Source organism: Suncus etruscus, chromosome 15 (assembly GCF_024139225.1).
Source record: "Suncus etruscus isolate mSunEtr1 chromosome 15, mSunEtr1.pri.cur, whole genome shotgun sequence".
Classification (NCBI taxonomy): Eukaryota; Metazoa; Chordata; class Mammalia; order Eulipotyphla; family Soricidae; genus Suncus; species Suncus etruscus.
In genome coordinates this window covers 56409088-56423101 of record NC_064862.1, presented here as the reverse complement: position 1 = coordinate 56423101, position 14014 = coordinate 56409088, and the positions used below count along the sequence as shown (strand labels likewise).

The 14014-nt window shown below is 44.5% G+C and overlaps 1 protein-coding gene across 3 annotated transcripts in view; it reads right to left on the bottom strand.

The window, feature by feature from the left end:
- Positions 1-12667, bottom strand: part of CCP110 (centriolar coiled-coil protein 110) — a 37646-nt gene extending 24979 nt beyond the window's left edge. For all 3 annotated transcript variants that reach the window (XM_049789091.1, XM_049789092.1, XM_049789093.1), the window contains exons 1-4: positions 12503-12667; positions 11015-11143; positions 8499-8660; positions 2531-2659 (exon numbers count right to left, since the gene is read on the bottom strand). In XM_049789091.1, coding sequence (XP_049645048.1) covers positions 2531-2659; positions 8499-8645 — 276 coding nt within the window. In that variant the 5' untranslated portion in view covers positions 8646-8660; positions 11015-11143; positions 12503-12667. The remainder of the gene's footprint in view (positions 1-2530; positions 2660-8498; positions 8661-11014; positions 11144-12502) is intronic.
- Between the last annotated feature and the right edge of the window lie 1347 nt (positions 12668-14014).

Here is a 14014-nt window from a genome sequence, read left to right as displayed (position 1 = left end):
TTTGCCTTGTATATAGAAGGACGGCGGTTCGAATCCCAGCATCCCATATGGTCCCTTGAGCCTGCCAGGAGTGATTTCTGAGCGTAGAAACAGGAGTAACCCCAGAGCACTGCCGGGTGTGACCCAAAAACCAAAAAAAAAAAAAAAAAAAAGAAAAAGAAAGAAAAAGGGATGCTAGATATCAAACTCAGATTGGCCATGTTTAAGGCAAAAGCCTTACCCACTGTGTTATCACTCCAACCCTGAGGACAAGCCTCAAGTGCTGGTTTTAGCAAAAATTATTTGTTCATTATCATGATTTTCTCTTTTTCTTTCTCTGGTTTTGGGGCCACACCCAGCAAAGCTCAAGGCTTACTCACTGGGGAACTATATAGATGCTGGAGATCAAACCAGAGTTGGCCACATGCAAGGCAACTGCCTTACCAGCTGTACTATCTCTGGCCCCATTTTTTTTAAGTGAAATGATTGAGACCCTGTCTTCATCATTTAAAACAAAATTATCATAATTAATTTTTTTTTTTTTTTTGGTTTTTGGGTCACACCCGGCAGTGCTCAGGGGTTATTCCTGGCTCCAGGCTCAGAAATTGCTCCTGGCAGGCACGGGGACCATATGGGGCGCCGGGATTCGAACCGATGACCTCCTACATGAAAGGCAAACGCCTTACCTCCATGCTATCTCTCCGGCCCCTATCATGATTAATTTAAATTAAACTAAATAAATCTAAGTTGCATTCATGTATCTAAGAGTAGAATTTTCACCAACAAATGAACTGGGGGCACCCTATTTTACCCAAAACAAAGATTATCTCTTGTTACCTTTGTGTCTGTTTGTTTACAACTTGGTTTCACCCAAAACAAAAATTGTCTTATATGTAAACCTGGGTCTGACAGGATAGCTGCCCCCCTGGTGGTGGTACCTGTAACTCAATAAAAACAGTTCTGGAAGGCAGCTTAGTGGAGATAGTAGGTATAAAATGGCCAGACTACGTATTTTCTTGTGTATAAGACAACCAGGCGCATAAGACGACCCCCTAATTTTAGACTCCCTCTCTGACTCTGGCCAATTTGAGCAGGCTTTTTACAGTGTAGAATCGGGTCCAGAACATTGTCTAATTTGCATGCATAAAAAGCCTGCTTGGATTGGCTGAGTTAGAGAGGCAGTCCGAGCAGCCTTGCAGTGACTGGTGCAGGACCGAGTTGGAAAATTCGTTTTGTGGCAATATCCAGACGATTTTAGTTTAGCAGCATAGTGAAACGTTTTGCGAGATATACTTGGCGTATAAGACGACTCCGATTTTCAGTTGACTTTTTTTGTTTCAAAAGTCATCTTATACACAGAAAATACGGTATCTGTGTTTCACCCTCAGCCTGGTCTGGATTATTTCATGTGTGACCCTGATTCAGACTCATTCACCTGGGCTTGGAGATATGACAAATGGGGGTGATTTTACAGGCAGTGACTCACAAACAGAGAAGAATCAGGTCATTGAGTCAATAGAGTAATCAGTTCAGAGACAAAAACACAATGTCCAATTCTACCATTGTGTCACTGAGAATTGAATGTTTGAGTCATAAGACACAGACAATACGAAAGTATATTCAATATTGGGCTCCACTATCTAAGTACCCTCTGATCTAAGCATTTGCAAGCAAGGGAATTTTCCAGAGTAGATAAAATGGAATACTTCAAATATTACTCCTGAGAAGTCAGGCGAGAGCTTCTCAAACAATGACATTAAAGCATATTGGTAATTAACTAGTAACAGAGTTCTGGGAAATGGTGAAACTTCCATTCACTTCTAAACACAGACCCCCTTACCTATTTATAACCTCTCCCAGGCCAAAATGCTAATCTCAACTGGAGAGGCAGACCTGCCCACTTCTGGGAGGGGTGTCTGGAAGGTAACAAAGGGGCTGCCTGAGGGGTCAGAGGACTGAGAAAAAAACCTCAGGGGGAATTGGCAGCATGGAGGGATAAGAGAAATAGGTTTGAAATGCAAGGGCTGCTTATGGAGCCTGCTTAAAAGGTTTAACATAGGGCCTGGAGAGATAGCACAGCCGTGTTTGCCTTGCAAGCAGCCGATCCAAGACCAAAGGTGGTTGGTTCGAATCCCGGTGTTCCATATGGTCCCCCGTGCCTGCCAGGAGCTATTTCTGAGCAGACAGCCAGGAGTAACCCCTGAGCACCGCCGGGTGTGACCCAAAAACCAAAAAAAAAAAAAAAAAAAAAGGTTTAACATAGAAGCCACACATGTGGCCTATTATTAATAAAGCTGCTGTCTCCTGACTTCTACTGCCTGCTTGTGGGTCATTTCCTCACTGCTACCCTGAACCCTGAGACCCGCCAGCTGGAAGGGGATGCAGGCGCCTGGCCCGGGCATTCGGAGAAAGGCCTCTCCATCATCATCTACCACCATCCAGGACTCTATAATTAATATGTAATTCTACACCTATTCATCCCCACCCCCTTTTTTCCATTGGTAATCACCATATAAGTTCTTAGTATGTTAAAAAGGTTTAAGGTACACACCTGAACATTTTCAATAATCTCCTGGACACGAGTCAGTAGAACTCTCTTCCTGTTAACCTGCTTTCTTGCTTCTACATCAAGTGCTTTCTGCTTTTCTTGTTGCATTTCCTTTCTTTTCTCAATATTAAGCTGTAAAATAACATAGGTGATTATTATGTACAAACACAAGCATGTCATAAAATCGGAATGATATTATGATGTATGAAAGGCAAACACTAACTCCTGGAGCCGGAGAGATAGCATGGAGGTAAGGCATTTATTTGCCTTGCATGCAGAAGGCTGTTGGTTCGAAGCCCGGCATCCCATATGGTCCCGAGCCTGCCAGGAGCGATTTCTGAGCATAGAGCCAGGAGTAACCCCTGAGCTGGGTTACCTGGATGTGACCCAAAAACCAAAAAACAAAAAAAACACTAACTCCTAAAACTCTAACACTTAAGAGCTCTGCATTTTCTTGGGCTGGAGCAATAAATAGTACATCACGTAAGGCACTTGCCTTGCAAACTGCCAATCTGGGTTCTATCTCCAGCACCTCATGTGGTCCCCCAAGTATGGCCAGGTAATGATTCTTGAGTGCAGCACCAGCTGGCTGTAGCCCTGAAGCCAAAACAAACTAACAAAAAGAGAGCCATGCATGGTTGGTGTGAGAATACCAGGAAGTACCCCAGAGCCAGGAGTAAGACCCAACTGCTGGGTATAGCCAAAAGAACAACAAAAATAAGAGCTATTGGGGCCGGAGAGATAGCATGGAGGTAAGGCGTTTGCCTTTCATGCAGGAGGTCATCGGTTCGAATCCCGGCGCCCCATATGGTCCCCTGTGCCTGCCAGGAGCAATTTCTGAGCCTGGAGCCAGGAATAACCCCTGAGCACTGCCAGGTGTGACCCAAAAACCAAAAAAAAAAAAAAAAAAAAAAATAAGAGCTATTTATTATACATAACTTGTTCTTAATTGAGATAGAAGTATCAAAAAGAAAAAAAGGCTTGGAGGCAGCTGAGCAGTGGAGCACTTGCCCTGGGTTCAATTTCTGGCACCATAAAAACAAAACAAAACAAATCAGAGCAATACTACATGGGTAGGGTGTTTGCCTTGCGTGAGGCTAACCCAGGTTTGATCCCTGGCATCCCATCTGGTCCCCCAAGCCCACCAGGAATGATTCCTGAGTACAGAGCCAAGAAGTAACCACTGAGCACCAACAGGTATGGCACCCACAAAAAACAAAAACAAATAAACAAACAAAAAATCAAACTGGTCACTTATCAAATGCTCTGAAACTAGAAAAAAAAAAACTAGAGAAAAACTTTTCATCTCTTCATCCCCTTCACCCCCACTACCCCATGTCTCTGACCATAGGTAAACTTTATTTGGTAATATATCTTCCTTCCTTCATCTGGATGGTTATTTCCCAATCCTTAATCATTTAATCAATATACACTTTACTTCTTTGGTGCCTCAAAAAAATGCCCTAAAGTCTAATGATAAAAAGAAACTGGTCATGTTTTTATTGGCCTACAAAATCAGGATGCATAATTTGTTCCATTTCATTGTATCCTCCAATAAAAAATATTATGACTACAAAATTAAAGGCTTCTTATGCATTTTCTCTTTTTATAATGGATTAATCTTAATAACTAGGTTCTCTGAAGTTTGACCATGTAAGGGAGTCAAGATTTATTCCAGGGCCAGAGAGATAGTACAGCGGTAGGCATTTGCCTTGCAAGCAGCCAACCCAGGACAAATGGTGGTTCAAATCCTGGCATCCCATATGGTCCCCTGAGCATGCCAGGGGCAATTTCTGAGTGCAGAGCCAGTATAAATCCCTGAGCATCGCCGGGTGTGACCCCCCCCCAAAAAAGATTATCCCAAACTGATAGATTCATGTTTCAAATACAATATAAAAAATGGAATAAGGACCACAAACATCGGCGTTGGCTTATAAATAAATGATGAAGTCAGAGTGGCTCAGTATTGGGCCAGAGGGAGCCAGAGCAATAGTGCAGCAGGTAGAAAGCTTGCCTGCACACTGCCAACCTGAGTTCGATCCCCAGTATCCCTATGATCCTTCAAGTACAGACAGAAGTAATGCTTGACTGCAGACCCTGGAGTTATCTTTGAGTATCACTGGGTGTGGCCCCCCCACCAAAAAAAAAAAAAAAAGATAGTAGGCCAGAGCAATAGTACCATGGATGAAGCACTTGCCTTGCATGTGGCTGACCCAGGTTCAATCACCAGCATCCCATATAGATCCTCAAGCCTGTAAAGAGTGATTCCCGAATGCAAAGCCAGGAGTAACCCCTGAGCGCTGCCAGTTGTGGCCCAAAAAACAAACCCAAAAAAGATTAAAACATTTTCTTTTTTGGTTTTTGGGTCACACCCGGCAGCGCTCAGGGGTTACTCCTGGCTCTGTGCTCAGAAATCACTCCTGGCAGACTTGGGGGACCATATGGGATGCCAGGATTTGAACCACCGACCCTCTGCATGCAAGGCAAACACCTTACCTCCAGACTATCTCTCTGGCCCCCAGATTAAAACATTTTTATAACAAGTAAATGTTGACTGAATCTGGATTAGGAAAGCATAAATGACACTGAACACAAATGGCTATATTTGAATAGAAAAAACTCTTGGATCCTCATTCTAATAGTCATTTCCTTAAGGTGTGACTACTATCTGGTGTTTTATGTAGAATAACCTAATTTCGGGGGCCGGGCGATGGCGCTAAAGGTAAGGTGCCTGCCTTGCCAGCGCTGCCTTGGACGGACCGCGGTTCGATCCCCCGGTGTCCCATATGGTCCCCCAAGCCAGGAGCAACTTCTGAGCACATAGCCAGGAGTAACCCCTGAGCGTTACCGGGTGTGGCCCAAAAAAAACCAAAAAAAAAAAAAAAAAAAGAATAACCTAATTTCTACAATGTCAAGACTACATGATTTGGGGCCAGAAAGATAGCATGGAGATAAGGTGTTTGCCTTTCATGCAGAAGGTCAGTGGTTTGAATCCCAGCATCCCATATGGTCCCGAGCCTGCCAGGAGCAATTTCTGAGCATGGAGCCAGGAGTAACCCCTGAGCGCTGCCAGGTGTGACCCAAAAACAAAAACAAACAAAATAGACTAAATGATTTAGGGACATTAAACTATCTAGAGCAGTATCACATATCTTCAATTTTCTTTTCTTTTTTTTTTTTTTTGTTTTTGTTTTTGTTTTTTGGGTCATACCTGGCACCACTCAGGGGTTACTCCTGGCTCTATGCTCAGAAATCGCTCCTGGCAGGCTCGGGGGACCATATGGGATGCCAGAATTCGAACCACTATCCTTCTGCATGCAAGACAAACATACTACCTCCATGCTATCTCTCTAGCCCACATATCTTCAATTTTCATGATTCAGCATTCAAAACAAAGTAAGGCATATCATCATATACACACATATGTACATAAAACCACAAAGAGAAGGATAGGAGAGATAGCATGGAGGTGGGGGCATTTGCCTTGCATGCAGAAGGACAGTGGATCGAATCCTGGCATCCCATATGGTCCCAAAAGCCTGCCAGGAGTGCAGAGCCAGGACTAACTAAAGTGCCGCCAGGTGTACCCACTCCCCTCAAAAAGGAAAAAAAAAAGATTACAGCTAGCTCACTCTCAGTATTTACATTCTTTTTTTTTTTTTTTTTTTTTTTTGGTTTTTGAGTCACACCCAACAGCGGCACTCAGGAGTTACTCCTGGCTCTGTGCTCAGAAATTGCTCCTGGCAGGTATGGGAGACCATATGTGATGCCAAGATTCGAACCACGTCCTCCTGGATCAGCTGCATGCAAGGCAAACACCCTACTATTGTGCTATCTCTCCGGGCCCAATACTTACGTTCTGACTAGCAACAAAGTCATACACATTTCCTTTCGTCCCCTTCCCTAGAGATTTATTTGAAAGCACAAACAGTAACACAGACTACATGTCTCCTGTGATCTGGGCACTGTGCCCAGCATTTTGCATGTTTATTTGTTCATTTCATCCTCAACATAGTCCTACAAGGGGACTAGGAACTAAGGTTGGACATGGCCAACCTGGGTTCAAGTCCCAGCAACACAACAGCCTCGTAAGCATCACTGGTGTTGTCCTAGGAATCCTAGGTGATCCCGGTGGGCCGTGACAGCACCCCCCTGGAGCTTTAACCCTGAATTGCTAGCTTGGTTAGACAAGAATCACTGGGAATGGCTCTCGGGTCCCATAAAAACCACTTCCCGAAGGTAGGCTCTATATAGGAAGGAGTGCAGCTAGCAGCAGAGCTCAAGTTCAGCACTTGGGAGTGGCACACTGCAGTGTTCAATAGACCATGTGGTGCCAGGAACTGAAGCTTGGCATCCCATGTGCAAAGCACGCATGAAGCATCCCTCGGCGATCTTCCGGACCTGAAGACGCTATCCTTAACCTGACTTTAGAGAAAAAAATCGGCCTGCAAGTTTGCCCACAGTTAAGTGGCAGAGCAGTTACGTGAAGCCAGGCCAGATGGCTTTAAACAAGGCTTTGCATTGGCTCCAAGGTCAGACTCTGGAGCGAGACTTACAAGTCATTTTCACCTGCCATCCTCACTGTTCCATGGCAGTCTGAGATTCTCTAAGATGTGTCACAGTTAAACTAGCCCACCAATAGTGCACGTTTAGCTACTTTTGCTATTTTATTTTTGGTTTGGGGGCCACACCCAGGGGTGCTCAGGCTTACTCCTGGCTCTGCACTCAAAGATCTCTCCTAACAGGTTCAGGGGACCACATAAGGTGCTGGGGACCAAACCTGAGTCAGCTGGGTGTAAGGCAAGTGCCTTGCCTGCTATACTATCACTCCAGCCCCTACTTTTGTTATTTTAAACAATGCAACTATATCCCAAAGCCTTTTTTCTCGCAATATAGACATGTGTGATTATAAGAGAGTCCCCAGGATAAAACTGCAGGCTCAAAATCTTTCTTTTAAAATCTGCTGACTACTAAATTGTGCACACACTCACATACATACACGGGAGTCTCTTAGGAGAAGTGCAGACCTTTCACTCTTACACACACACACACAGGAGTCTCTCAGCAGAAGTGTACTATTCAGTACCTTTCACACACACTGGAGTCTCTCAGCAAAAGTGTACTATTCAGTACCTTTCACACACACAATGGAGTCTCTCAGCAGAAGTGTACTATTCAGTACCTTTCCCCCACAACTGAAGGAAATTATATCCTTTGTCAATCCAGTAAGTAAAAACTGCTAGTTCATTTCTTTCCATTTTTGGTGGTAGTACTAGGAGTGGGGGAAGTGTCTTTGGCCACAGTTGGTAGTGCTCAGGGGTTACCTCTGCTCTGCACTCAGGAATCAATCCTGGCAGTGCTCAGGGGACTGTATGGGATGCTATGGATTGAACCCACACCCACAGGTCAGCCATGTGCAGGCAAGTGCCCTCCCTACTTGACTATGGCTCCCTCCCCAACTGCTGACTCATTTCTATTTCTTTCATCACAAATAAAGATCAAGCATTTTCTGCAGTTGATAAGCCTTTCTTTTGGTTTCCTGTGAACTCCCTTAGCAACTGTTTTATTTTTATATTTTGGGTTTCTGAGCCATACCAAGCTGTGCTCAGAACTTAATCCTGGCAGAGCTCAGGAGACCCTATGCAATACCAGAGATTAAAAGTTGGGCCAGTTGCATGCAAGACAAGCACCGTACCTGATTGTGCTATCTCTCTGGCTCAAACGGTTCATTATTTTTTTTATTTGTTTATTTATTCATTTTTCTTCTTGGCTTTTGGGCTACACCAGGCTGTGCTAGGACTTTTTTTATGGCTCTGCTCTCAGGGATCACTCTGGCAATGCTCAGGGGAATCATATAGGATGTTGGGGATCAAATCCAGGTCAGCTTCATGCAAGACAAACACCTTTCCTGCTATACTCGCTCGTTGGTCCCTACTATTATAATAAAATATGATATAAAATCAGTATTTACCAGGGGCGAAAGCACAGCAACTCCATGGAAGCGAATAAGTGAGATGCTTTCAGACTGACCAGGCAGAAAGTTGTCTGTAGATAAAGATGTTTCTTGTATTTGTATTTGGGCAAGACTTTTCTCACAGAACTTCTCATATTCCTCCATCTTCCCACAATCATCCTAGAGAAACAAAGAGGTCACTTTTTTTTTTCTAAAGAGGTCACTTTTAATGTGCTGAGAAAATCTACCACAATAACTGGGCAAATTCCACAAAGCAAAAAAAAAAAAAAAATTCCACAGAGCACTGAAATAGTCCTACAATTCCTTGAGCTGCCTCAGAGAAATGGGTTTAGGTAAACACCTCAAGAGTGTGAACAAGGTCAGACTGATAGCATAGCAAGGAAGGTGTTTGCCTTGTATGCAGCCAACCTGGGCTTGATCCCTGGCATTCCATATGGTCCCCCGAGCCTGCCAGGAGTGATTTCTTTTTTTTTTTTTTTTTTTTTTTTGGTTTTTTGGTTTTTGGGCCACACCCGGCGGGGCTCAGGGGTGACTCCTGGCTGTCTGCTCAGAAATAGCTCCTGGCAGGCGCGGGGGACCATATGGGACACCGGGATTCGAACCAACCACCTTTGGTCCTGGATCGGCTGCTTGCAAGGCAAACACCACTGTGCTATCTCTCCGGGCCCCAGGAGTGATTTCTTATGCCAAAATACTTCAGGGGTAAGGTCTCCCTATCCCTTGTTTTTAGGCCAAACATTTTTTCCCTTCCAATTTCTTCCATATTTTGCTGTGCCTATGCAAACAACTGCCACAAATATACATTTTTTTAGAGTATCTCCTATCTTTAAAAAAAGAAGAGCATTCTAAACTTTCTGTTATTGCATTAATGACTTTATTGGTGATACAACAATTTTCACGAATATAACTGCTAATGAACTCTCCTCTTCTTTTTTCAATTCCTTTTATTCTAGATTTTCTAATTTATTTCTTTCTCTCTCTCTCTCTCTCTCTCTCTCTCTCTCTCTTTCTTTCTTTCTTTCTTTCTTTCGGAGGGAGCCACACTCAGTGATGCTCAGGGTTTACTCCTGGCTATGCGTTCAGAAATCGCCCCTGGCTTGGGGGACCAACTGGGACGAACCAAGGTCGGTCCTAGGTTAGCTTCGTGCAAAGCAAACACCCTACCACTTACACTACCGCTCCAGCCCCAAATAACTTCGCTTTCTGTCATCCTGAAACAAATGTATTATGATCAGTTATGTCAACTATGTGATGCATTTTCTTTAAATATATATATATATATATATTTTTTTTTTTAATATAAAGTGTGTGGCCAGTTAAGCATTGCTTCATAAATTACAAACTTCTAAACAGGTGCATACCCATCAGTCTTTACAGGCAATTAGTCTAGAAAACTAGATTCTAGAAAAGATTCTAGAAAAGACTCAGTGAACTCTCCTTAAGAGAAATAGAGTCCTACAGATTATAAAACAGAGTATACTTTTGCTTCTTTCTTTCCTGCAGCGGATTTGAGCCCAGAGCTCTCAGGCATGCAGGAATATTTTCTTTAGCAGGGCTTATCTACAGAGTACCAGGAAAACATTCTCTTGTTTTAGACTAAATTTTAATCCACACTGTTCTCCCAACAGCTAAAACATACAGAAACTAAAATGTAAGAGAAACTCAAATAACACAGGCCAGAGTAATAATAAAGTGGGTTATCTTGCAAATGGGTTATCTTGCTTAGCAGGTTGCCAGTATCCTATATGGTCCCCTGGAGCACTGCCTGGAGTTATCCCTTCATACAGAGCCAGGAGTTAGCCCTGAACATCACTAGGTGTGCCCAAAAACAAAAATCAAAAACTCTATTTCTGCTGAAAGACTTCAAAGTAACTGAAAACTATTCATACATCAGACATCATAGGAACCAATGGATGCAAGATACTGCCTACGATGGATAAAAAAGCAAAGACAGGAATTCTACTTTTAAGGTCTTGGGAATTTAAGGCAATAAAGGATCTTGATGGTAATCCTATTTCCATTCAAAGCATATAAATAGGGTCCCTTGATTCACAGACCTTAAACAGGACATAGATGCCATATATATATATATATCATGCCACATGCCTTACTGCTGGCAAGTGATAACACATGAAATACTCAAACTCATGCTCTAATAATATGGGAACCATAGAGGTAATCCAATGATCCTAGATTGTGACAGGATCCTTCTGCTCCTTTCCTAACAATTTAGGGGTGCCTGATTATCCCATTAAGGGGCCAGAGCAAAGTCAAGCTGGTTGGGCCTTTGCTTTGTTTGTGGGCAATCTGGGTTTGATCTTCCAGCATCCCATATGGTCCCCCAACCACCACCAGGAGTGATTCCTGAGTGCAGAGCCAAGAATAACCCCAGAGCACTGCCAGGTGTGGTCCATCCCCCCCCTAAAAAAAAAAAAAAAAAAAAAAACAGAAACAAACAAACAAAAGAAACCCAAAAACAAAGCCTGTAGCAGAGATAAGTTAGTGGCACTTACCACTATGCGAAAAGATGGTCTTTATTTCCTTGGCTTCTGTCTTCTTCCACCAGAATGGAAGCTCCATAAGCACTTTCTCAGGCTTGCTCACCACGTCATCACCTCCCAGTGCCAACACAGAGTAGGAACCTGATAAAGGTATTGAATACATGTATTTGGGTCAATAGATCAAATAATTTAGAGTAAAAAAAAACAAACAAACAAAAAAAAAACATGGTGGGAGAGGAGAGGGACCAGAGGCCAGCAAGAAAGGATTTTAGGGACAGAAGTTGCCTGTGAAGATGACCCTATTTTCTGACAGACGTAGTACCTCTAAACTGTACAAGAGCACAGGAGAAAAGTGTCCCCTATTCCCTGTGAGTAAGCAAGAGAGGACTTTCTCACACTCCAATTACCTGCCAGCAGCATTTTATTTTAAGGGCATCAAAACTACAAGGTGTTTCCAACCACAAATCTACTGGCCCCGACGACTTTATCATCGGCATTATTGGTCCACTGGAATTAATAACGTGCTAGCAGCATCCAGTTCGGACATGCCTTGTCGCCTCCCTTTATTCTACCACTTCTCCAAAGAAATCTGTCTACAAACCCCATAGGGTTGGTGGCCCTGGCACTGTGTGCCTCATCTGGACTCTTCCAGAAACATGAGATAACTGGGATAGGACCTAGCATTGCAGACAGATTTGAAAGTGTTCCTTTATCCCACATTACCCGCCTCCCAGTACCTCCAACTCCCTACCCCCATCTTTATCCATCCACTCACATCAACTTCTGGTAGGACAAAAAGGGGAAGGTGTTTCATTCGGGCACATAGGTTCTCTCTCTATGTTCTTAGTAACTCAGCGCTGGGCCTCAATTCCTTCATCTGTAAAATGGGGACAATCTATGGTTTCTATGGTTCTCCTTCCCCCCAAACAATATTGCAGCAGGACTCAAATGAACTAAAAAAAAGGTACATATAGAGAGAGGCGTGCAGAATATGGATCCATGGGAGGGTGGGCTGCTTTGATAGGGAGTTGGTGGGGGAGATAAGGGACGAGTCCTAGAAACAAATGGAAGGAAGCTTAGAGTGGCTCCCCATCACCTGGCAGCATCAGGAGGCAGCAAAAGGGGGGGGGCGCCTGGGTCAGCCTCCAGCTCCTTCCCCAAGAGAGGCACAAAGCCAGGTAAACAAACAGTGGTTACCTGCGTGCAGAAAAGACCAAGTTTCCCTGGAGACAGACGCCTCGCTCTCCTGCAGCGCGGCAGGAAAGCACAAACGGGGTTCAGCTGCAAAAGGGGGGGTGCTTGCAAGCCCTGCGACCCCCAGACCCTCCCTCCGCTTGAAAAGGCTCCAGAGCGCGCGGCTGCACCCAGCGGAGCCCAGCATCACCTCCCCGGGCCGTGGGCATCATCAGCCTTCCCCAGACCCGGGGCCCCAAAGCGGGAAGCTCGAGGACCCCGGGTTCCAGGGCGAGCCCGACTCAGGCGCCCCGTCTCCTCACCCACCTGATCTCCCCCGGCCCTCTCGCTCTCTTCTCCCTGCGCCCCGGCGGCCTGAGCACGAAGCCCACAGGCTCAGTAAATGCTGCGCCGCCGCCTTCTCCTCCTCCTCCCCGCCATATTACGGGGCTCCGGCGGCAACGCGGGCTCCTGGCAACGGCCGCCGCTGGCGCCGTCCCGACTCCACCTCTAAGACCGCCACTTCCGGTGGGTGCGTCCCCGGAGGCCGTTGTACACGGTTTGGACGCTCTCCCTCCAGAAAACTACAAGTCCCGAAGTGCATTGCGCACCTGGTTAGGCGCTCTTGCCCGGGGGCGAAGGGCGGAGTAATTGACAGAAGTGCGGTGTACGCCGGGAAGTGTAGTCCTCGTGCCTGTAAAATGATCATGTATTATTACATTTAGGAACACTGATCAAATCAAATCAATATGTAAAAGATAACGGGTTCTAGGCGGCAGGAAAAACCCTGAGCACTTTTCCAAAGTTCTCTAAATATGAAATATGTTGCCAGCTTTCCAACATATGGTTTCTCTCTGTTTCTAAACTGGACTCTTCTACGTCTTTAACAAACTCTCTTTCGCATTGCTATTTTGTGCATTGAGAATTTTAAAAGTTGCCGATTTTTTTCTATCACAGGAGTGGTTGTAAGGCACTAATATGATTGCGCTGTGCCTGGTTATATAAACCCCACTTTTAGCTCTCAGAAGGAAGTCAGATTAGGCATAGGAACAGCAGTGGAACTGTTTTTAGACCTAATATCGGGATTCTGGGCTGGAGTGATAGCACAGCGGTAGGGCGTTTGCCTTGCACGTAACCAACCCGGGACGGACCCGGGTTCGATCCCCGGCATAGCATATGGTTCTCTGAGCCTGCCAGGAGCAGGTGCGACTTTTGAGCGAAGAGCCAGGAGTAACCTCTGAGCGCCACCCGGTGTGGCCCAAAAAAACCCAAAAATAAATAAATAAATAAAACTGGATCCTTCGAGTCAATCCTGATTTTGCCATTATTGCTGAATTCATTTCACCTCTCCCGGATTCAAGTTTTCTCATCTATGAAACGAAGGGAATCATTTAAATTCTGCTAGCTTCATATTCGATTTGCTTCTCTTTTAATTCCCTCAGGCACAAAGCTGGAACAGGGTAAGTACTCTTATAAATAAATACCAGCTTCACTTCCTTCCTGCAGTATCATTTACTCTGGAGAATAAAGCTCTATGAGAGCAGACACTGCCTGTCCTATTCCCTGTGCAGGTTGGACAAATCATTTCAGCATCCTGCCCCCAGCAATGTTCTCCCTGACTTCATGAGGAAGTCATCACTTCTTTTCTTTTTTTTTCAAGGGCTGGAGAAATATTATAGGAGTAAAGGTACATGCGTTACATCTTTTATTTTATTTTCATGTTTCTTTTTAAATTAATATCTTTATTTAAACACCTTGATTACAAATATGATTATGGTTGGGTTTCAGTCATGTAAAGAATACCTCCTGCACCAGAGCAACATTCCCATCACCAACGTC